This window comes from Manis pentadactyla, chromosome 14 (assembly GCF_030020395.1).
Source record: "Manis pentadactyla isolate mManPen7 chromosome 14, mManPen7.hap1, whole genome shotgun sequence".
In the NCBI taxonomy this organism is placed as follows: domain Eukaryota; kingdom Metazoa; phylum Chordata; class Mammalia; order Pholidota; family Manidae; genus Manis; species Manis pentadactyla.
This window is the reverse complement of record NC_080032.1, coordinates 46,466,706-46,492,845: the sequence shown is the minus strand read 5'-3', so window position 1 is coordinate 46,492,845 and position 26,140 is coordinate 46,466,706. Positions and strand designations below refer to the sequence as shown.

The window sequence follows — 26,140 nt, the reverse complement described above, 5'->3', positions numbered from 1 at the left end:
GCTCACACGCCTCAACAAACAAAAAACAAATAACCCAATTAAAAAATGGGCAGAGGAACTGAACAGTTCTCCAAAAAAGAAATACAGATGGCCAACAGACACATGAAAAGATGCTCCACATCGCTAATTATCAGAGAAATGCACATTAAAACTACAATGAGGTATCACCTCACACCAGTAAGGATGGCTGCCATCCAAAAGACAAACAACAACAAATGTTGACGAGGCTGTGGAGAAAGGGGAACCCTCCTACACTGTTGGTGGGAATGTAAATTAGTTCAACCATTGTGGAAAGCAGTATGGAGGTACATCAAAATGCTCAAAGCAGACTTACCATTTGACCCAGGAATTGCACTCCTAGGAATTTACCCCAAGAATGCAGCAATCAAGTTTGAGAAAGACCAATGCACCACTATGTTTATCACAGCACTATTTACAATATCCAAGAATTGGAGGCAACCTAAATGTCCATCAGTAGATGAATGGATAAAGAAGATGTGGTACATATACACAATGGAATACTACTCAGCCATAAGAAAAGGGCAAATCCTACCATTTGCAGCAACATGGATGGAGCTGGAGGGTATTATGCTCAGTGAAACAAGCCAAGCGGAGAAAGAGAAATACCAAATGATTTCACTCATCTGTGGAATATAAGAACAAAGGAAAAACTGAAGGAACAGAACAGCAGCAGAATCGCAGAACTCAAGAATGGACTAACAGGTACCAAAGGGAAAGGGACTGGGGAGGATGGGTGGGTAGGGAGGGATAAGGGGGGGAGTAGAAGGGGGAATTAAGATTAGCATACATGGGGGTGTGTGAGAGAAAGGGGAGGGCTGTACAACACAGAGAAGGCAAGTAGTGATTCTACAACATTTTGCTATGCTGATGGACAGTGACTGTAAAGGGGTTTATAGGGAGGACCTGGTATAGGGGAGAGCCTAGTAAACATAATATTCGTCATGTAAGTGTAGATTAATGATACCAGAAAAAAAAAAAAAGGCAGTTCTTGTGTGGTGACCTCCAACGAGTTCTACACAATGGTATAAAGGGCATATAAAAGTGTAGGCAAAGGGCCTGTTTGTGTTTATACAGAGGATCAAAGCCTAATTTGGCTACCCAGAAAATCAACTAAGATACGATATGAAAAAGAACTTCCAACATCAGCACTCTCTGGAAGACTCATGCCAGAAGATGATCATCAAAAACCCCCAACAAATATCCATGCACTGCTACAGGTGTAGATGCACTCATCCCACAAGTTCCTGGACTTGCCATGGGAATGAAGAAGGAGATATCTAAGCTGCCTTGTGCATACAGTAAAACAACAAATTTGACTGGATCTATACTGTTGGAACTCAACCGAGAATTAGGAGAAGTGCAAATTGTAGCGCTCCAAAATCTTACAACTACAGACTATTTACTTTTAAAAAAACATATGGGATGTGAACAGTCCCCAAGAATGGGTTGTTTTAATTTGTCTGATTTCTCTCAGACTGTTCAAGTTCAGTTGGACAATATCCACCATATCATAGATAAGTTTTCACAAATGCCTAAGGTGTCTAACTGGTTTTCTTGGTTTCACTGGAGATGGCTGGTAATTACAGGTATGCTTTGGTTATGTAACTATACTCCTATTATGTTAATGTGTGTGCGCAATTTAATTAGTAGTTTAAAACCTATACATGCTGAAGTTACTCTACAAGAAGATATGTCAAAGAAATAATCAATCTTCACATGTTTTCTTCTGCCTGCTACTTCTATAGCTTTTCTTCTTCCTTCCTAATTACAACCCTTAAATAGAATTCGTGCCTCCTATCAAATTTACCTAGTATCATAATTCTTCCAAGTGGTAAAGATCCCTCAAGACAAATGCTGGGCATAGAAGCCACAGGGCATTAATATGCAAAGAAGTAAAAAGGTAACCTTTTCAAACAATAAGGCTTCTCTCTCACTTACCAACTTTACATTTCCCTGTATGGCTCCGGAAGATGACTGGTTAGCCAGAGACGGGTAAGATTCCTCAAGGGAGGAACAACCTAAGACAGGCACAGTTGCAGGGGGGCCATCAGGTGAGAAATTGGGGATCAACAGAGGTGAGGCTTAGAACCTCACCCCCCCCATTCTGAGAGAAATCTTCTGCATACGTGGATGTTTTATTGCCCTTGTCTAGCTTGGATTAACACATAGTCTACAGGCAAACACCTGATCATCTACATTTGCTCTCTTACAACACTAAACTATGTTTTCTACCTTTATCTTGTATCTACCTACCACTTCAGCATTTTATTAAAAATAATAATAATAAAGAGAGAAATGTGGTATGCACATATAAATCAAGTATAAAAATCAAATGAGTATTCATATTTGAACTGTTTATAGTTCATAATGCATGAGCAAAACCGATAGTTTCTGTGATGACTGCCCTTGTACTGTTCACCATGTAACTTAATCACTATTTAAGAATTTGTTCTCCATGTAAGAACTTGTTCGTTATGCTTCAGAAGATTGGAGACTGACGAAAATTAGGCTTGGGGTGGATTAATGATTGTGCATTGAGCATTGACTCCCCTATACAGAATTTTATTGTTGTTAACAACCATTTGATTAATAAATATGAGAGATGCCCTCACAAAAAAAAAAAAAACACACTTCCAATTGTAAAATAAATAAGTAACCGGGATGTAATGTATAGTATAAGGAATATAGTCAAAATATTGTAACAAGTTGGTATGGTGATAGCTGGTACCTAGAATTATCATGTATATAAATGTTGAATCACTGTGTTGTACACCTGAAACTAATGTAATGTAATACTGTGTGTCAACTACCCTTCAATAAAAAATAATTATCTACAAAAAAAAAAAACAAAAAAACTTACTAGATCAGACAAAATTATTCCAGCCGTCTTTGGAAATGTTTGCTCTATGAAATATTCTGTAATGACTACCATATACCACAGTCATATGCCAATAGTTTGGGGTGTTCAATATATTTTTTAAAATGTTATTTTTGGCTGTAAATTTTTCTTTGTGTAGTTTACTAACCGAACACTCCTCATCAGATCATGAGAATTAAAATTATGTTTTCATGTTAGGGAGTGTCTCCTTGCCTAGAGAGAGAGGAACTTGGCTTCCGGTGAGCAGTTGGTTGATCTCTGAACATTATCCTTGGCTCACTATTCCAACATGCAGCCTGTTATAAGTAATGAAAAAAAATTCAGGATCATAAAGTTAGTGATTAGAGCTTACGCCAGCGGTCCTGTAGACTTGTTATCCTAAGGCAGCAATTGAAACCTGTAATATACAGTTTAGGTATTTCAGAGGAATTGTCTGTCAAAATTATTTTTATCAAGCAGATTTACAATGAAAATTTATGTTTCTTGTATTTTAGAGAATCCCATGAAAAACCTCAAAATCAATTTTCTAATTCAAGTTTACACTGCTTCTTGCCCTTTGCACCAGTTTCCCAACCTTCTGTTAAATGTTCATACCAAATCATTGTATACTTAGCATTTCTAAGAGCAATTATTCTTTTAGTTGGATTATTCTTATTAAGAATGCCTTGGTAAAATTAGTAAATTATGATTTAATGCATGTCTTTTTTATGCATGGATAAGTTCACAAATCACAAATCAGTCTTACACATTAAGCGAAGGGTTACAATTTTTTACTGTTAAAAAGCACATTTGATTTTAGAGTCTTATTCTCTGTCCATTAGACCCCAGGTATAACTGTTTTAAGAAATTAGCTTGGAGACACATCTTGTTTTCAGGGTTGTGCTCCTTCCTAATCATTTTGAAGAAGCAGGCAGTAACAAAAAGGACAAGTAGTAGTTTTAAGAAAACTCCAGTTTGCCAGCACAGGTACCTCTGATTTGTGTTGCAATACAGCCGGGATAAGACAGGGGCTTTGGTGGGGTATTTCTCATTGGTAGTTTTGCAGAAATCCCAGTTTAAGGATCAAATGTGGCTTAAAACATCTGGTGAGTGTGCTGGGATTGTCTTTCGATCTATATGACTTGAGTTTTCCTGGGTGTATGTCCCCATGGATTAGGAAAGCAATGTCCTTCCTGACACCCATCACTTCCTCCTTTGTCTTTAGAATATTTGTACTAAGTTTACAGACTTTACTATCCCTTCTGTCCTCTGGAATTTTCTCTAGCTCCAGCATGAAAGGACATTTCATCATTTCAACACCATTCTGACCATTAGGCAAGTTCTGGCATCTCCACTGGGAATCTCTTTATGTTATATAGATTCCCCCACAGCCCAAGCCAAAACTTATTCCCATTCACCTTCTAAAAAACAGAGAGTAGATGACTGCCACTCTTTCCATTCTGGCCCCTAAACTGAGGGATGGAGGCATGTATTCATAACTCATTTACCTAAGACACAGAACACATGCGGGAGCCTTTCCTAACCCAGCAGCATGTACATAAGTAGTTTTAAATGGCATGCATCCTCAAGGTAACAGGAATTTTTGTGCATTTAAAGAGGAGTCAAGGTAACCCAAATAGCCTTGTTGATAAAAATACCTAGGTGTAGAAAAATCTGGGGACAAAAAAAAAACTTACATTAAACTCATCTCTTTGTATCAAATCCTTTATGTCAAACTTGTTTCTTTGTTTTTCTTACCTACTATCATTTTGTAAAGGAAATATATTTCTGTATGGCAAGTGTGGTCCCAACTTGTGCCCCAATATATGGGAGCAAAAATTACATTCATCTGCCTCATTACTGCTCATTCCCCATGGCCCCCAAAACAAGGCATTGAGTTTTCAATTAATAGAGAAAAGATTAAAGATTTTTCTGTAAGGTTTTACATCTGAATTATTAAAACAGCATCATCCAGCTCTTGCTCTGGATACCAAAGACGTGAACGTGACGAGCACTCTCCTTTAGTGTATGGTGACACACAACTGGATGAATAAGAGAACCAGGGAGGGAGGGAAAAGGCAGCCATCCATCAGACATTTTACTTGGCACCTACACCACGCCACACCAGGTGCCAGGATAGGAGGACGACAGATACACACAAGCTCAGTGAACATACAGCATTCCCAGAGAGGGAGGCGCAGTGCATCACCAGTGATACTGAGGTAAAGGACTGTGTCATGGCAATTTGGAGAGAAATCATCATCCTTTACAGATTCATGTTGGGGTGAGCATCTCTCTAGATCCTTTTAGGAGTATTTATGTGTCTAACGGATGCTACCATTTATAATAAAAATTGCTTTGATCCTTTCTATTTGCTCGGTGTAGCATTTTATATTTTCATCCATCACACACAGAAGATTCTCATCAAGTTGAGATATTACCATCGATGACGATATGAGCATTTCTTGACCCCTGATTGCCACCTGCAGGGACTGGAGAAGGACCAACGTGCCAGCCCTTGTGCTCTAGAAAGTGATTTATTAAAGGTGCATCCATGAATGATGCAGGACTTCCTTTTATGTAAATTTAGAGGACCCAGTGGCCTTATACTTAAAAATTCCAGCGTAGTGAAACCCCAGTGGCTTCCCCCTGCTGTCAATAAACTGGTTATTTGCAGGAGCTATCCCAAGGGGCCATTCAGAGGACATTACTTCACTGCGAAGGCTCTGTTATATAGAATAATTGGTATCAGTAGCACTTACCTGTATGCAGAAGGGAGGTTACCCAGCCATGACAAGCCCAGAATCTCATAGCCACTACTGAAATAGTGCAATGTTTGGGATTTATGAGAATAAAACTCTGCCAGTGATAATGCCCTTACTGGAGCCTTCTCGATTCATTTGGCATACTCTTCTGTGTACTCAGTTACATCAAATCTGCCTGCAGTTATAGGCTAGGTGCTGCATACAAGATGCAAACAATACATACCAAAGGTTCACTTCTCAAAAGGGGTTAATGGGGACACAGTTTCAAATGCCTTTACGACTCTTGTGTTCCTCCAGGACAGCGCCTGGATTGTGCCCATAGCAAAATCAGCAGAGTAATGGGTGATTATTTCAATCTCTTAGGGGCATTGGAGGAAGGAGGGGAAACAATCACCATTACCCAGAAAGATGGATCAAGCATGGATCACATGGTAGGAACATAAGTAAACAGACACAGGGTTAGGCAAGGGAAGGAGCCCCCACACGACAATGACGACGAGAACAACAGAGATCATCGCTTAACCTGTTTTGTCAGAGCTGGTAGTGATGGCATTGGTAGTGATGGAGGTGAAGGCGGTCTTTACGCTGTCCTTGGCAGTTACAGATTTCTGCTTATTTTTCATGGCTTCCAGTGCTTTGAGCTTCTTGGCATGTTTCGTGCCTTTGTAGTGGGCCGCAGCCTGGCTCTACAAAGGAGAACAAAATGAACCGTGCAATCAGGCTCATTTCTGAACTGGCATTCTCTGTATTACTGCAAATACAGACTCCCTTTCAATAATAGGTACCGTTTGAGCTAATTCTGGCTGTGGCCAAACAGTAGAGTTCTATTTAGAATGATGCTAGAAAGCAATGGGAACCAAGTTCTAAAACCTCTGGGTGCAAGGCAAGTTACCCTATTGTTTCCCTGAAGAGAAATGTAGCTCTACAGTAACCCACCAACATTTTCTTGGGGGAAGGGAAGAAAACAAGAAGCGCTCCTGTATTGCCTTTGTTCTGTCACAGAAGGTGCTGGGCTCTAGGAGAGAGAAGCTCTCACCTCCTTGGATCAGGAAATGTGTTTTTGCTTTCTACCATGTGTCTTACTAATACAGTCCCCAAAAGGTGACTACCAGGAAAATTCACATATAAAAAGGGAAGTGGCCACCTGGAGACTGAGATTGAAGCTTGAGAGCTCAAAAGCAGTGCACTGCCTAAAGCTAAATGAAGTGCACAGAAGCTGGACAATTTTCTGATTCTTTCTTTCTCTCTGCTTCCTACAGAGGGTAGTCTGAGAAATTAAAGGCAAGAGCATTCTTTCAACACAGGGGTCTGTCGTGCCCTAGCCCATGTCAGGAGGCTCTGGTACGTTGTGCCTACCCAATGCGGCCAGGGCAACTGCTGCTGGTGCCTTCTGAGATTTTTTTTCTAAAACAGTAATACACATTTTCCCAAGTTTATATTTTCTTTGCACTTTTCTTTTTGTTTGTTTGTTACTGGAGAGACACATTAATTGAGAAAAAGAACCATCATAAAGAAATCTGTATTATTAATGTTTCTTTCTTGGGAGAAAAAGCCTTTGTGGCTTGGGGTAGGGTGGAGGCAGGCAGGGAGATTGCTTAGATCAAAAAGTCTTCCAGCTCAAAACCTTTAAAAATGTCACCTCACAAAGAAGACATTTCAATGGAGGATTATGTCTGTCAGACTGCCCATGGCTTCCCATTGCTTATTTAAACCCCATGTTCTTTTTTGCAAGAAAAATAATAATCACATTGTCCCCTTCGTCACAGCAAATGGGGTAGACAGGGTGTTGCATTATTATCTTTGTATAAATAGATGCATAAATAACCTACACCTTCATCTGCATCATTCTGACAACTATCCTCAAAGAACTAGGTACCCTTATTGAAAGAACACTGGACAAGGAAATTATATATTAGAAACAGTTTGAACAGAAAGGACATTCATGCATCAGTTACGAGTTTTCCAACAACACATAACATCAAAAGACATAGTGTGAGCTGAAATATGAAGTTAAGACTTGTTATAGCTAATTAAAGAACCAGATAGGCTGGAGTGGTTTGGTTTTACATGGTGAATGCCACTTTGATGGATAGAGAGAGCTGTGTGCCCTTTTTTCCCACCTAGTTCTCCTTATAAATAAATCAAGTCTTTTGGCCCTAGCATTCAAGGCCAGTGTGCTACATGCAATTAAACCCACAAATAATTGGTCACCTTCTCTAGACAGCTAGCTACCTAATTTCCCTGAAAGCAAAGGTTTTCTCTTTTCTGTCAGCATTCCTACCCCTGGTAAAGAAGAGAATATTTTATATATAATCATATTAAAAGATAGGGTTTAGATGAACAGTGCTATCTCCACTTACTCCTCCAAGACACACATTTTAAAGTTCCTAACGAATCTGCATTCTCAGTGGTATTTCAAATTAGATGAGACTTCATTTTAATATACCACAGTGCCAGGTGAGGGCTCTATTTTGTATAGTAAGAAACTTACTCCAAAAGAACCCTTCAGGTTAAGAGAGTATTTACGCACCCTCAAAAACACTCTGTTGCAGGTACAGCGAAGTCAAGGCTCCCAAACAAGTGAAATGGCCCAGGGGGTTGGGAGGCAAAGGGATGACAAAATGAACCATAGTTGGTGGGCTCCCAGTTGAGATGACCTGACATATTAAAAAGCAAAATGAAACAAAATAATAAAAAATTCATATTCATTTAATTGAATAACAGTTCCAAAGCACTTTGATACTATTTTAATTAGAAAAGGTAACCAAGCCTTCCCCAAATTTGAAGAAAAAATGAAATGATATGGGAATACAGAGTGCTGCAGGTAGCAGAACATGTGGGGTTTAGGGAAATGGTGGGGTGAAGAAGGGTGAGAGCACTAGAGGCGGTCGAGGTGATAGTGCTCGTGCAGGATGTGCGTGTTGGGGAGAAGGTGGGCATACAAGTTGGAAACCAAATGTAGACAGACAGATCAGTCTTTGTCATTGACTTTAATGTTTGTAGAATGTACTGGACTGCTCTTAGGTTATACTGGTATTAATCTTTCTAGTCTATGTATATTGACCCCATAATTCTTGGTGTACCTTGATACAGTTATGTTGTACAAAGGTATGTTCCTTGTGTAAAGGAATAAAACCCAGCCAGCTCTCCTCACCCCTTCAGGCCACTTCGCTGGGCAGGATAGATGATTCCACCATATCTGATCTTTCTGTGGCTGGAGGAAAGGCTGCAGCCTAAGAAGGAATCCTGCTGGGGGATGTTTAAAAAGCAGCAGCTGGCCAGAGATGTTTCTGTGGTCCTCACTGCCCTTTCTCTGGGCAGAGAGTCACTGGATGTAACGTAGCACACCACATTCCCTCTGAGGTTGTTCCCTGGTATTTATGGGCCAGTCTTGGAGTCAAGTCATTCCCAGAAACATAGGAACCACCACACACAAGCAAAAGTTATTGTCATTACGGCACACTGCAGAATTCTGTATTTGAAAACGAGATCATAGTTAGATGATCATTGTATGATTATAGTACATACAGAAGTGAGCAGAACAGAAGTTGGGCTTTGGTAATTTGTTTTTAAATAATAAGTGGAATACTAGATTACTATTTAATAAAAATCACAACTGCCGACCTTGAAATAGCACATGATGCCATGATATCTAGCATGTGGCATCTCAGAGGCGAGCAAGTGCTGAAAGGACAGACACACGCACTCCTGCAGGGGATGCTGAGGCAGCTCCTCTGTGATCCCACCTCCCAGACAACAGGAGCCAGTCTGACTGCCATTTTCCAAATTTTATTTTCACTGCTTCAAACCGGCTCCCAGTTTAAAATGCAACTGAAGTTCCAAGGTAGATGAAGATAATTATTAAATGGCTAACATTGCGACAGGAGTTTCATTCATCATTTTGAAACACACACACACACACACATTTTACTTATCTAAGTAAGAGGCTACTTTATATATCACCATTATCCTATGAAACGCACTGGAAATATAATATTCATGAATTATTTTATTCTATTAGCACCATTACCTTGTACACTTTTTGTCTACATATCTTGTATACAAGGGGTATACAAGCTTTTTAAAAACTATGAAGTTTATCTTAAGCATCCATATCTGGTTACTATAGCCATTTCATTTTTACGAACACATGCAAAAAAGACACGGTGGCATTTATTAGTTTGTGATATCATGACATTTTACCACATACTAACTTTTATTAAAATAAAACAAACATTATCATAATAAAATTCAACATCAGGAAAAGGAAGAGTAGTTACTAAAGAAGTTCACAATCCCCTGTGGGAAGGAGACAGATAATACTTGGAACTAGAGGAATTTTCTTTTTTTGAGAAATTATTTGATATTTAAGTTTTTGGTTTTAGAAATTTTAGAGTGTCTTAAAACTTAAAAATTTTAGAGAGTTTTAAAATTTAGAGTTGTTTTGGAGATGAAGAAGAAAATGAAGTGATAAAAGATTTCCCTAAACTCCAAACCACTTATTTTAGATTTATAGTTTGAGAACTATAAAAAATTACTGCAGGAAAAAAGTTTAAAATTCCATTTTATCTATGTACAGTTTTATTTATTTTTTTATGTTGCATATACTCACTCAAGTCTAAATACTGAGGCACAGGTTCAACCATGTGGATCAGACTAGTACACACTCTGATTTGTCAGTGCCTGCTAAATATTTTAAATATCACTTCTGTATACACCAGCAGAAGAGTCCCAAGTCCTAATTCCATCTTAATTCCTTTATTATCAACTCTCAGCTTCATTTAACATTCATATAAAGTATTAGTTCTCAAAGCGTGGGTCCTGGGACCAGCAGCAGAGGGAACAGCAGCTGGGAGTTTGTTAGAAATGCAAATTCTTAACCTCCAACCCAGACCGATGAATCAGAAAAGATGGAGGTGCTTTCCAAGCCCTCAGGTGATCTGATGCACACTGAAGTCGCACCTTAACTGAACTATGAGTGCATTTTCTCCAAAGAGGACCCCTTCTTGCATAAGTGGCCGAAGTCTAGGGTTTTTTAAATTAATATTTAATCATTTGAAGACTGAACATTTACATATATCTCAATGTCAGCAATGCATATTACCCAAGGAAAAATCATTCAAAAGTTTCTTTCTTTAAAAACAAGTCATAAGATATCAAAAACAACTCAGATACATATGTAACTGGGGAACTTCTATCAGAGGGATGAATACAAAATAGCAAGTGAACCTTAGAAATCTCCATACAATTCTAAAACCCCACCTAAGTGCTCTCCAGGTCCTTGTGATTTTCTCTTTCCAGTTTTTTTCTTTCCTCTCCAAGCTAATTGTTATTGCAGCACGACCAGGAGCCCATTACTTTTACCTCTATACTGAGTGCTTTGCTATGATCCATTTTGTGGGGGTTGTGGGAATTCCCAGATTTATGAAAAATTAAGCACAAGCTAAGCCCTATATCACAATTCCTAAAACTTCACTATAGCGATGGTCTAATTCACTGTTTTATTTGTATCAAACTGATTTAGTATTAGTTATGTCTAGGATCTTTGATTATGTGCTTAGGGCTCTTTTTTGAGCTTCCAGCCAGGAGGCAAATAAAAACCACTCTGTAAGCCAAGAGAGTGTGTTTTCTGCTACTCCACTTAACAACAAATTTGAAGAGTTTAAAGATAGAATAGTTAATTGTTTTACATTTTCCTCACTGCAGTGGATACATGAATCTTTCAAATTCTCTTGCACAATGCAGAACATGACATGACATAGATATTTTTTGCCCCTTAATTACATGTCCCATAAAGAGTATTTAATAATTTGTTGTAACTTGTGATTGTGTAAATAATATGTAAGTCGATGACTAGATTATGAATAAAAATGAAAATTCACTTGCATTGAGCCCCAAAGTGAAAAACATGATTCAATTAAGAGTGTTCTCTCTGAGCTCAAGTGATTGATGTGTTCCTGCTTTAAATGTGTTCCTGCCTTCTCTACTTTTCAGTACAGAAATGAACAGGAGCGGTTGCAAGAGTAGAAAAATAGAGGGAATAAAGATAATGCCATAAGAGTAAAGTGATTTTTATACACTACCACTATCACCAAGAAAATAAAATCTGAACAGAAAGGAAAAGCAGAGTGCCATGTCACAAATTCTCAGATACAGCTCTAACTTTTATTTTGAAAGCAAAGAAAATATCTGTCACCAAGTACTTATCTGGTTGTTAAGAAATAATCTAGATGGACTCATTTATCTTTCCAAAGCCTCTCAACTCATTGACAAACATCATGATTTTTAAACATTGTGTATTTGATGTTTTCAAGTATTTAATGCAAATGATAAAGCAGAAAGTACTTATTTGAGTAAGAAGAGCTAATTTGAGAGGTTTTGCCCAGTTCCTGCTGTGAAACCGTTTTTGTACATCTGGAATCCAGACAGCTGGCTCATTGGCCTCTAGTGGTGGAGCCCTGACGGGGGTCGCTGGCTAACAGTGGGCTCTGGAAGTGGGTGTACACGGCCGAATTGAGCCAAAAGGAACATTTAGCTTAGCATAAGTTTGCTCAATATTTTTGGGAGCTTTTTGTAAGCCAAAGACCTCATGTAAGTTTTAACCCTAGTGATACCATCTCAAATATTATTGTATGGAACTGACAGAAATCAGAAAAATCACTGTCTAACTGCTCAACCAGTGTTCAATATCCCTTCACGAGGCTCGTAGCTGAATACTTTGCTCAGAGTGTGACTGCTATGTACCATTAAAAAATGTATGGGGAATTAGAAATGTGAATCTAATTACATCTGAGGGTCAAGATGTCATAGGTGCTGGATCAGCAGCAGCGAAAATCATCTTCATGCCTGGCATGATGTGCATGCTTCCTCTAAGTGACTCCTAACTTCCTCCTCCAGGCAACCTACCTAGCTGCTCCCCACCCCTGCCACCCTGTCACATTCACAATGTCTGCTCCCTAGCAAGAATGGCTACTCACAGTGTAAGGGCTAGCCCTCTCATTTATTCTCTTAAGGAAAATTCTAAAAGAAGAAATAACTTTCAAGACTTTGTGTGACTAGCTCCCTGTGCTTGCAGTGACTTTATTTGCTTGGCAGATATCTATTCATCCCCTCCTCTATGCAGACTTGGGTACGCCTGCATTATGGCACTTTATGTCACTGCAGTTAAGGGCTAATGTCTGTTTCTCTTAATAGAGAGTGCATCTCTCAACAGCGAGAAAGACTTGATGTTATTCATCATTCTGTCCCCAGGACCCAGTATAGATCTCCAAATAGGTGCCTATTAAATGCACGTTGAATTAATTTCACATTTTGATTGTAAAATGGAAATATGCATATGGTGTCTCAATGGATTTTGTATGTGAACAGGGTTCAACTTAATTCTCTGCCATTCTTTGGCACTTTGCCTTATCTGTTGAACACACTTCAGGGAATTTTTATGGCACTTAATGCTGGAAAGCATCTGGCACAAACACAAACTATTATTTTTTCTCTGGGAGAAGCTTATCATCAACTGCAAATTGTGCTATTTATGGGAACTCTCTTTGCATGGGTTGTAGAAAAGGAATAATAAGGAGATTGTTTCAGTTTAAAAAAATGTTGATGAATAACTGAGAAGTTTCTTTTTTAATACAGGATATTCTATTCCCGTGATGACTGCATTTTAAGATTTATCTAAAAGATCAGTTCCTTTAAATACACATTTTCAATACACAGATAATGTTATTTCTCTGTTAATACCATTTTTAAACTTTCAAAATGGAATACCTTATGCTCTAAAACAATACAGAGAAATTAACTATGACATCATTAATCTAATTTCTCCTTACAAATCCACGTAATAATATATACCCTGTACTTGCTGAAGAAGAACACCTTCTTTTAGAGAAAGTGATTATATTTCCTACTTCTCCATGAATCGAGGAAGGGCTTTCCTCTATAGTTTCATAGCATTTCTAATTTTTAACTCATACATCTGAGAATTGTTCTGATTGTTCCTGTAATGAACGTGTCCCAAAGCTCTCCTCGAAAAAATGCCCTTGTTAATGAGATTCAGCAGGTCCACAAAACAATGGTCTGTATTTTAGCCAGATGTTTGTTAGTGTTATGCACCACAACAGTTTTCTGAAACATTTTGGGTACACTGGGAAAAGATGGTGTGGGGAAGTCGGGGTTCCTATGGCCAGGATCCTCACTGAACTTGATGATGTAACTGGCCTGTTGCTAGGCTACTGCTTCCACACCTGTAGGCAATAAGCTATTATTGCGCTATATAGAGAGCTCGGCCCAGTACTCTGGGTGGAGGCAGAAATGCTAGTGCTCAACCTACTGCTGGGAGAAGAGCCAGGTAATAAACCCTTTCACCCCAAGAACGTTCTACTGTCATTTCTTTGGTCACATTGAATCCATAGTGAACTTGCCGGGGGCTGAAACCCATTGGCAAGACAATTGGTGACAGTTGGCAGGGTTCATTGTTGACCAAGGAAAAAGACAGGCTGCCTTATGGGAGGGGTGCTTCAGCAGGCTGCCCCTGTGAATGGGGAGACAGTGGATTGTCCCCCAATGGGTATGTGATCTGAGGTGGCTTGCCTCCTAGAGGGCTGGGCCCCACCCCAGGACTGGAGGCAAGTGGAGGTGACATCTGAGGCAGTGGGGGGGGCCCTTGGTATAGTAAGTAGGTCTTTTGAGAGCTGGAGTGCCTGTGAGGCAGCAGGAACTGTGGGTTGGCTGCTTCTCACAGTATTAAAAAGGTCTACAGAAGAGAAGAACATGCTCCTGAAAAAGACCCAAGAAATGGCAGCATGAGAATGTGAGCTGCAAACTTCTCTGGATTCCCTGAAGAAGGAAATGGCATTGACCAATAGTCTGCGGGGATGGTCAATTCGCTTATGAACTGTGCTATGGCGTTTGAATGAGAGACCCCAAAAGGGAGCCCTGAGTCCTGTAGACATGTTAACACATATGGCTGCCTCCCCTATACAACTGCAAGTACAAACCAAGAAGGAATCGCTGAAGCCGAGGTTTGGCCACCAGAATAAATCTTGCTGCCATCATCAAATGCACTGAACCCTGGAGACTCCACTGAGTGGACGTGGCCTTGGACCTTTGACATATGGACCAATGATGGTTGGCTCTCCTGGCACCTTGGGGACAAGGCCTGGAAGCTGGCCTCCTGTGTATTCCTGGAATAAGAGCAGAGTGGCCCCCAAAGATCACAGTAGTATATCCTGAACAGTCAGAAGGAAGGAGCATTTTACTGGGGAGTTTTGTTTTATCATTATGGCCAGTGCGAGCATCTCCAGAAGCACTATATATAGACCCTTCAGTAACCCCCATGTGGAGAGGAGTAAAAGTATGGTATCCTAGACCTGGAGGGGACCCCCTTCCTGCTACAGTCCTATCACAGGACCACTCTCTTGCATCCATCTGATGAACAAGATTTGCCTATGTTGGTGTCATTAAAACATGTATCTCATTGCCCCTAAGGTCTCTGTGGATTGGGAACCTCCTCTGGCTTGAGGATTGTTATAATTTTTGTTCAAAATCTTGTTGTATCTTAATTTTCATTATTATCTCTAAATTGTTGTTAGCCTCTGTTCCTGTTGTGGAATCTGGTTATAGTGCTCCAGCTTTCTCACACAGAGAACATTGTGGAAGATTGAGAACATGTAGATTGTAAGGCGAGAATCCTGGAGGGGTGGAGTGTGGGGAAGTTGGGATTCCTATGGCCAGGATCCTCACTGAACTTAAACCACTTGATGATGTAACTGGCCTGTTGCTAGGCTACTGCTTCCATACCCATAGGCAATAAGCTATTATTGCACTATAAAGAGAACTTGGCCCAGTGCTCTGGGTGGAGGCAGAGACGCTAGTGCTCGACCTACTGCTGGGAGAAGAGCCGGGTAATAAACCCTTTCACAAGAATGTTCTACAGTCATTTCTTTGGTCACATTGAATCCATAGTGAACTTGCCTGGAGCTGAAACCCATTGGCAAGACAGATGGAGAATGAGAAAACAAAAACCCTAAGAATCTAGACACAGGCAGAATCCACCCATATTCCAGTCCTTTTGTTGTTCATTCATTCACAAAGGACTTACTGAACTGTGGCCAGATGCTATTGTAGCTACAAGGATAGAGTGCAGAACCAGTCAGACTGATAAATTAGACATTTATAACTCTCTCACCTAAAAAAAAAATACTATAGGTAAAATCAAATGACTTTGAAAAAATGCTAAATGGATTTGGAAGTACTATTGGAAAGTGGTTAAACTCCATGCTGCATAAAGAATATCTAAAAAATCAGGAGAAAGAAACAACACTTAGAAAAATTGGCAAAGCCTTTACCCAATTCAATGAGATAAATGACATCAAAGTACCTAAAGCTTCTTGGGATAGAAGAGGTGCACACTAATGAGAAAAAATGTGACTTTTTGGTCAAAATAAAGGAAAGCTAATGTTAATGTATAAATCAATTTGGTGCCTATGTTAGAACTCAATATGAAGCACTACTTTTGTGAAAATTGTGGGTTTAGGAAAAAAGGAAAAGAAAGTGCTCTTAAATAAGAGAAGTTCATATGATCTGACCCCACTGATCCTACCCCTTTGACCAAAGAGCCTGAAGATGACCAAAGAGATGTTTTATCAACAAAACCTGGGGAAATCATGCATCTTCTTAAATAATGGTCTCCTCCTGGGTTTAGAAAAATATTTGGTGGGCAGAAAAATGTGTTCGTCATTATTGTTGTTTTGACCTTTCATATAAGTGAAGTTGCAGAAAGGTGTTTTGGCCCTGGATTAACTTTTAGAGGAAGGGTAAACTAGGCAGAGAGGACTGGGTTACCTGGATGTGTATAAGTGTATCAATCCTTGTTATGCCAAACTTTCTTTCCATTGCCCATTTTACTTTCCTTGGTGCACTACAATGAAGAGGAGCTATGCTAACAAGAAACAGTAGAATCCCAAACCTCCCAGGAAAAACACAGTACTTCCCAAGAGCATTTGGCAATCCTTGGCAGAATTCTGGCCAGAGGGTTTTCTTCCCCCAGGGGATGTGTGGAGGAAGAGCTCAGTGTGCCCTAAGCGCATCAAGGAGGCCCTGCAGTTCTTTCACAGAGTGCATGGCATGCTTATGTGATGCAGTTAGGGAATCCATTTCATCTGTACCAGGCAGTGTGCTAATGGCTTTAGATGGACATTCTCACTTAACTCCTTACAAAGACCAATGAGAGAATTAAAATTATCACAGACATTTTAGAGATTAGGAGACTGAGACTCTGGAAACTGTGGCAAACCAACCACACAGTAAGGGTGAAACAGGGAGTGTAGCCAAGTCTGTCTCACTCCAAAGACCACATGTCACTCCTCCTCAACCCCAAGGGAGTGGACAATGGAGAAGAGCCTATTATGGGACTTCACAGTGGCCCACCTTGCAGAGGACATAAGTAAGACTAAATAGTACATAGATAATAACTATTACTAAGACATTATTATTGATGTCTGTGGTCACTAGTTCATATAATTTCACTCATAGTCTATCTCAGGCCCATGCTTTATATATTGTTAGCATCATTTTACCTGACTAATTCGATGTGCTAAACTAAGTGTGGAAAACTATGTGATGTCTGTTGATATCCCAAAATGGGAAGCCTTCATGCACCAGGCAGTATCACTGGGCACAAGTCAGTGCTGGCATGGAGAGCCTTATAGGCTTGACTGTGGATTATGTTCTTTACTCTCTGTTCCATTGTAAGGCTGCTCAACAGTTTCTAGGAACACAGAATCATAAACATGTTTGGATCTTTATGAGCTGTCTCTGGCAGGAGCAAAGAGGCTGGATGGGAGGAGGGGTACAGATGTGTGGGAGGAGCAGAGGGTGGGATGATTATTGTGGTGGTCCAAGGAGAGGTGGCCACAGCTAAGAATTAGATGATGGCAGTGAAAGCAGAGAGAGAAGTGCGCATACATTTGATTTCCTAGAGCTGATTGATAGTCAAAAAAATCCAAATATTTGAGGAAACAGCATGAGTTGGGTTGGGATATGTTGAGTATGCGGAGTCTTTAAAACATCTAAGTAAAGGTGGGCTCTGCAATTAGCTATGTTGTCTGGAGCTTGGAGAAGAAGCCTAGGCTTTAGCTAAGTTGGGGAATTATCATCAACAGATGGTTACTGAAGCCATGGGAAAATGCCATTTGAAAGGCAAATAAAATATTTTTTCCTGTTTAACCACTGAAACACAATTCTTAATCAGCTGCAACATTTGAATGAATGAACTGACTCCAACTGACAGGGTATGGGATAATATATTTCCAAATTCTTCTTTGAGCTAAAGTATGCTTTATCACTTAGCTTAAAATCTTCAAGTTCCAGCCACTGAATGAATCATATCCTTTTCATCCTCACACCAAATAAGTTAACTAGAAAGAAAGGACACATTTCTCTCTGCTATGTGGACTATCTTATCTCAGCGTTTGGTCTCTTGAGGCTAGATTCATAAAGATAAAAGTTCTTTAACTAGAGCAGCAAAATGAGGACTGGCATAGTACAATTAGTGAAGGCTGCAATGTGGCGGCCTCCCAACCCGGCAGTAGGTTGTTCTCAATTAAAATTATAGAGGATGGAATTAGCCATTTACAGGACCTTATTAAAGGGTAGGTCAAAAACAATGAGGCAGGATAGGAGTACTAATCAAGAGCTGACAAAATGTAAAAGAGAGCTATGCTTAATGAGTATTATTAACATGTCCTGAAGTAAGACTGTCTTAGTTGAATAGTTTTCATCCTGGCATCCAGAAAATGGGAATTTAAAGATTAACTTCATATAGATTTCATTATCTCCCCATGATAAATGTGGGAGAAAGAGCAGAACAAAGCAAGCACACCCAAAAACCCCAATGCCATGTGTCTCTATTTCTTATGACCAAAAGAGAAAGGGTTTCTTCTGTAAATCATATTTTTTTAAATGTTATAAATGTGACATTTAAAAGTCTCAATAATTAGAAAATTTAAACTCTCTCTGGCTCCTATATGTGAAGAAACAAAGAGCTGCAACTCTGTGAGATTACTAAAACCAAGATTCTGGTCTACATTTTTTCAGTATTTTCATATGCTAATTTTCAATTTTTAAGTGGACCTTTAATTTCCATGCCTTGGGGACAGTGCCCAAACAGGGACTGCCTTTGACATGTTTTTCCCACAGTATTTATGACTAGTACTCAGAAAAGTAAAGAAAAGTTTCTCTAAATAAGAGTTATTAAAACTTTGTAAATATTAAGAAATTCCTAATCATTGGATTTTCTATGTTACCTGAATCTCTACATATGAGTTTACCAGGGTCAAAGTAAGTTAACAACATTAGTAAAAACCTGTGTTTTCATGAAAAATTGGGATATTTTGGATCCAGTCTTAAATATATAAGTTGTCTAAGTGATGCTTGTTAATATCACCACTTCCACTGCTTAAACCAGCAAGTGATTTCCCCCCTTGGGCATAATATATTAACAATTTACTTTTTACAGACAAGGGCACAAATACGATTAGCTTTTGCAAATTGCTCTTTATTCTGCTACTGGTAAGTAATTTTTATATTATTACAATGTAAACAGATGCTATTTCCCACTACATATTCAGCTGTAATGAGCTAATTTAATGTGTTAAAACAACAAAAGAACTTCAAGAGTGATTCAATGATTCAATCTGCATGGAAACCAAGAGAGAAATCAAACACCAAGCTTGCAAATTTGTTCCAAAATTCAGTGTTCAACAGAGAATTGCGGAGCCCCTTGAGAAATGCTTAATTCAAAGTTGTATTTTAATCCTTGCAGGGTGAGTTCTACAAGTGGCCTTTCAAGTGGAGGGGTTCCACGGGTTGCTCTGCTTATTGTGCTCCCATTTCCCGAAACTCACACTAACAGTGTCACTCCTTTAGATTAAAGATTAGACTTATTGAAATGTTTTTTTATCTGTTCATTTAAGTGTTTATGCAGTCAACAAATGTCTGTGCTGCGGGGCATTCCACTGCATTGACAGGTATTGAAAGGAGATGAAGAAGATGCAGCGATGGAAACAGGATAAACACCTCAGGAACCTGGTATCATGGAAGCAAAAATGGATAATGGCTTCTGGAAGGGAGTAATTATCGCTGCTGACTGCTGCTGCCAGGTCAGGTTAAAGGAGAAAACAGAGGTATCCATTGGATTCTGCAACATGTACATTGTTGATGATTGTGGTACAAGGCAGGACAACTTAGTGCTTAAATAGTTACCTGGAACAGTGAATTTTGTAAAGGTCTGGAATAAATGAAGGATCTGAATGCTTGGTCCTGGAATTGCCAACTCCGGTGACTCCCAGACACAAACTTTGTCCATCTGCCACTGTCATTCTTAACTGACCACTATCATGTTATTTAATTCTACTAGTATATGTCTCTGAATTATGAGTAGATATCTAGAAAGAGAACTGCATTTTGATTCTATCATTTATAAAAGCACAAAGATGAGTTAATATTTTTTAATTCCTTATTTTCAATGAGCTAGCTTAATCCTTGGAGCAGAAAATCTTGAATGTTTAAATAAAAGGAAGGAATAATATAAAATAGCCTACAACTAAATTGTCCAGTATTAATCCTTTTAGGCTTTCAGGGATTTTTTTTCTATCAATAGGTGCACAGTAGGTGCTCAATTTTTAAATGAGTTATACATTATTATACAAAAAATGAGATTGCACTCCTTACTGGTTCATAAAATACTTTATTCACTTATTAATATATCTTCAACATTTCTATGTTTGATAAAATTTTTTTGGTTCACACCCAAATGATGATTGCCCCTCTTGGAGAGGTGGTGTAGTTTGGTACAGTAAGCAGAAGCTAGAAAAGTGAAGGCACAGCTCCCAACTAGTCTCCTGACTTTATTCCTACACCCAAAATAAACCTTTCACCTCCAGTATAAGATTTTCCCTACCCCTAAGACTGAGCAATGGTACAAAAGGTTATAATCAGGTCACTGAGTAAAATGATTTATTGGTTACTTTGAAAGTTAATCGTTTGAAAAAGTAAATGTTTTTCTCCATAGACCAGTATTTTAAATTGGCTACCCTGCAGCCCTCGGGTCTTCAGTATCCTGTCTCTGCAATGGCTATAACTTGCTAAGTCCCCAAAACTATGGAGTGTCTGACAACCTGAGATGCTCACTACAGAAAGACTATCTAAAAGAGGATTAAATGTCTATGTTCTCCAAGTCTCTCTAGTTGTGGGTCTATTTGTTATAGCAGCTTAGCATTAACATAACTAATGTTATGAAGATTTTCTAAAGATTTTCAGGTAAGGAGCAAAGAATATAAAGGTATCCTAATAATGATAATAATAGGTACCAAATATTTGCCAACTAATATTCTATGTACGACTGAAAGGACTTCATGTAAAGTTCACAGTTTGTTTCAAAGTTAGATTTTGTTATATCCATTTTGTCGATGAGGAAACTGAGATTCATAGTGTGTAAGTGACTTGACACTCTTAGGATCTTCCTGTCTCCAAAGCTCATGATCCTTTCACCACACCATGAAGAATTTTTCAAATATTTCTGTCTCCAATGCAGATATTTAGCAAAAAGAAAAAATAGACACAGGGAGGGGAGAAAAGAAAAAAAAGTCCTTTATGATGGCACAGACTTCCCATTTTCTTCTATGACCCTCTATCTTTTACCACAGAAACCAAACACCATAATGTGTCTAATGTTCTGGCTAGTTTCTGGGGGTGATGTCAGGGACACAAAGAAGAACTTAGCGCCTCCTTTTCCTTGGCTCACAGCCAGACTCCATTTCTCTTACACTTAGGTGGCTATATGATCGAGGGACAGACAGTAAGTGTGAGTGGACGTCATCTGCTATGGACCCCTCCTTCCTCATTAAAACTTCCCAGGCTCTTTGCCCTTCTGCCTGTTCGGTGTAGACAAGCATAGCCGCCTTGGAAGCTACATATTAAAGATGCTAAAACCACAAGATGGAAGGGCCCGGATGCCTGAATCACCACTTCAGAGAGGTACCAGAGGATGAAAGGCACCCATTTTGGATATTACATAGGCAACATTTAAATATCTATTACTAGAATCATTATACATCTTTTGATGGATATTTGCAGCACAGCTAGAGATATGTTAAACTCTCAAATGCATCTATCGTATCATGTTTTAAACTGAGATAAATATAAAGTTCCCAGCCAAGGTAAAGAAGAGACGGTATGTGAGTAGTTAACAACAATTAAGTCTGAAAAATTATTTCTTAGCTAATCTTTGCCTGAATGAAGTACCAAAATGCTTTGAAAATCTACATGCCCCATGATTTTAAGAGAAGCAGGAATGTAATGTACCTTTCCTTGGGCCTCTCTGGGTGTTCCTTTGGATAGCCTGGAGTATCTGGGAAATATCTAGGAAAGGTGCTGAATCACAGATCTGGACAAACTCAATCACCTTTTCTATATAATTCCCTGTCAGTTCTTACTAACTCAATACTCCCCTGCTATGGTCGGCACAGCCAGTTTCTCCAAATGCTCTAACTGGAACCCAAAGTGGGGCCACATCTGAAGGGTTTTCTCGATCTTTCATCACAGCCAGGCAACATCTTCTTACCACAGTGCAAGGAGATTTTAGTTTCTGATATCCTATTTGACTTTGACAGAATAAATCAAAAGACTCTGCTCCTTCCTGAAGAGACCTGCAAATGATTGATGAAATTCCCTGAGATTTTAATATCCTGCACTTCAAAAATAAGTACTACTTTTATTTCAGGAACTCTTCAAATCTACAGCTTTTTATGTTTCTTCATTTTTCCAGGCTGTCCTTTCTCATCACACATTTAGAAAGTCTAAAAAGATAAAATAATTTACTCATGCCTTTAAAAAAAATATTTTCAGGGGACACAGAGTTAACCTTGTGATTCTTTTTTCAGTCTTACACGAATTTCATCTATAGATCTCAAGTCCCTTTTGTAAACATTCATTCATTTTTCACTATCTTCAGGTGAAGAAGGTAAGAAATATTGCCTTTTAGTAGGTGTGTAAATGCAAAAAAATGCATAAATCTTAGCACAAATACAACCCAGAAGGTCATAACCCCAGGTCAATAAGCTGTGCATTAGGCATAAGTCTGATTTTAAGTAAAATGGAATGAAACTAAGTTTGGATTTAATGGTCCTTACTTTAAATTTTGACCTTCCATTCATGGACTCTGGGACCTTTGGCAAGTTACTGTTGTCCAAACCTCAGTTTCTTCATTTGCCAAATTATTACAGGAAAGACTCCCTTTTCCTTTGTGAGGATCAAATCAGAGAAGTAAAATTTCAGTGCCTTGAACAAAATCTAATTTTGAACGAGAAGTTCTGGAATCTCCATTCTGTTCTATGATTTACTTACTCTTTATCACATTAGAACCCTGCTGTGGAAGGAATAGCTTCTTCTCTATCCAAGGGAAATCTCACATCTCATTTTGAGAACCCCAGCTAATTGCCCTCAGTCATCTCTAAACTATGATAGTGGGAAGAGTTAAGAGTAGTAGTATTGTTAAGGCAGAAAAAAAAAGATGTTAAGAGTATTTTCCATAGTAACTTAGAAGAGTTATGCTATAACAGACTCCCAGAATGAGCAAAAAAAGTGTATTTCATGGGTCTCTCATTCTGAGGAATTTGAGAAATCTAAGAGCCCAGAGGATGCAAGATCTAAAGTTGCCTTTCCACACTGCCCTTCATACACCTAAAGGAAAACAGGATGGAAGCGGATGACTGAGTCGGCTCCAGGGGAAGTGCAGAGGGAACAACTTGCTGGGGTGTGAACAGAACAAGAGAGGAGTAAAACAGGAAATGAAAAAGAGGAAGGAGATCAGGGAGGACAGAATCCCTGATTCCCGTGCAGAGGGACTGACAGATGACTAGGTCGTGGAGGCAGATACACTTGGGAACCTGCAAAGTCATCTAATAAGTGATTTCCTTACAGGCAAGGGGCTAGATCTTCCCAACCTAGCATTATGGGCATAGCTATGTTCCTAAAAGTTCTTGCAAAGAAATCATTCTTACCAGTATGTAATACAGAATAAAGAGGAGCTGTTGAATTACAAGCTGGAGTCGAAGGACGCAGGCAGGTGAGCCTCCACTTCCTCCCCACCAATTCTTGGTGATCCCTTTTCGGGTGATTACTGAGAACTTCCTTTGGGACTCTTAAGACTCAAGAGGAAGGAATAGAGAAAAGGGATGTTCTCAGAGGTACCTTCCAGTTAAAATGTTATTTACCACTATCGGTACATTTTTAAGAAACAGGGAGCAAGATATGTAGTGTTTCAGAAACATTCATTTTCCTTCCTTGAGTATTTTGGTTCTTTAGTTAAAGGTACTTGCAAAGACATGTTCTACCTTTTTTTTGTTTTTTTAATTTTTGGTGGGAAAGTAAATAATACTTGTTTTTGTTGTTTGCTTGTAATTAAATGCTGGCCTAATTACCATCACACTCAGTTTCAATTCCCATTCTCTTGTTTTTTTCTATGATTCAGATCTGTGTCACATTTTCTCAAGACCCTTCAAGAAAACAGGAAACAAAATCACAGTTTAAACTGCCAGAAGATGCATATCCCTGTTGGTGTGGCTATAGGAAGCATGACATTTAATGAAATGCATGGGTGTTCTGGTGGGAAGACCTGGTTCCAATCTCAGTGCCCCCACTTGCTGGTCTGGGGAACTGCTTGGACTTCTCACTGGCCAAGTACAAGTACCAATCCATGATTATTTGTTCAGTCCTTCCTGCATCAAATGTTGTAAGAATCTGATACCATGCACTAAGCTCTCTCGTAGATAACTAGGACTTAGGGTGAACAAAAGGCTCAGTTTCTTCCCTTGGTGAACTTGGCATCATCAAGATTAAGGGGGTCAGTGAATTTAAAAACATTAAGTTCTCAATATATGATAATTATATCTATTGTTCAGGACAGTTACTATTATGACACAGAGATCAATCTTAGTGCAGTCTATGAGGCTGTTAGGAGATTTCTAGATTTCCATTAAAAAAGAAAAAAAACAGTAGAAAAGAGCAATTTGCTTTCAGATGAAGTGTGTTTCTCCCACATCAGATTGCTGTTAGAATAACCAAAATGTATTTGTATGCACAAATGTACGAATCATATTAAATCGCCAGTGTTTGACCACTTTTGACCTAGAACATCAGCAATTTCATGTGCCCGTCCTAACAGCAGGGAAAGAGGTGCAGGAAGAAAGTCATGTCTGTGGGGAGGAGAACAGAGTGATGGGCAGTACACATGGCAGAAATTTCATCCTCTCCAACATCATATTGAACTAAACATAGATTCCTGATTAGATTTTAAGATATTCTTAAAAATGGAATGTTTTGGCTTCCTTCTAGCTATAGCGCTAATATGAATTCTCAAAGCCCAATGAGAAATATTTTTAGGACAAAATCATCTGTACTCTGAATCAAAAACAAGTACAGGCAGCATCTGTACAAAAGCTTGTATCTGTCAATTGTCCACAGTATAATATTCTGAGTGAACATTACAAATAGAAACATATCTGGCCACTTCCAGAGTCATTTTCTTCTTCACATTTCAGTTTTCCCTTCACAGGTTCATCCAGCATACACTGAGTTTCTTCTATGCTTATCAAATGCTCATGATAGCCAGAAACTATTCTACGTACTGTATATTCAAAAACACACTTAAGGTTGTAAATCAAAGCATTTTACAGAGGCAAATAGCCTATACAATTCATTATCTGGCACTCTAAAATACCATTAACCTCTGATTTGGGAAACTTTGTGCAACTGCCTCACACAGGTCCAGAAATTCGAGGGTTAAAGATCTAGTGACTCACACGGAGTCTGTATTCCGTGAAGATGGATATAATCACTGCCATAAACTGACAAGCTATGCATAAAGCTATGGTGACAAACAAGGCCACGAGGCATCACAGGTCCCTGAAATTACTGATGTACTACCAACCTCCAGTGAGCACAAGAGCAGGTGGCCCTCGCCCTGCAGGCTGCGGCTCTAAATCTTCCCAATGGACTGGGAAATAAGCACTTCACTGTTTAACGTGGGCACAGGGACTCACTCCATCATGGGCCTGTCGCATGAACTGCTGACACAAAAAACTTTTCCCCACTTAGAAAACCACAAGCACCATGCGATTACTTATCAGTTGGAAAATGCCTGTTTTTTTTTTTCCCACCCTAACTGTCTTCTGTTTGAATATGGAGGCCAGTTTCTCTCTGAAGAACATTTCGTGCCCTAACCATTTGAACTCTACTTATCTTCCAGTAATCCTAGAGCAGTAAACCTTTTGTGAATCTGTAAATGGCATACAAATTTATTTATAACTATCACTGTGCATCTATTACCCATTTATATGACTCAAAATCCCAACTGCCTGATACCAAACAGCAATTCACTGGATATCATTTCGAAAAATGTTAGGTCAAGCCTGAATTTATTACACAAGATCTTGTGGCT

The 26,140-nt window shown here is 39.1% G+C and overlaps 1 protein-coding gene across 3 annotated transcripts in view; it reads right to left on the bottom strand.

The window, feature by feature from the left end:
* Positions 1-26,140, bottom strand: part of ZNF385D (zinc finger protein 385D) — a 955,616-nt gene that overhangs the window by 73,811 nt on the left and 855,665 nt on the right. For all 3 annotated transcript variants that reach the window (XM_036898282.2, XM_036898284.2, XM_036898283.2), the window contains one exon: positions 6,167-6,329. In XM_036898282.2, coding sequence (XP_036754177.2) covers positions 6,167-6,329 — 163 coding nt within the window. The remainder of the gene's footprint in view (positions 1-6,166; positions 6,330-26,140) is intronic.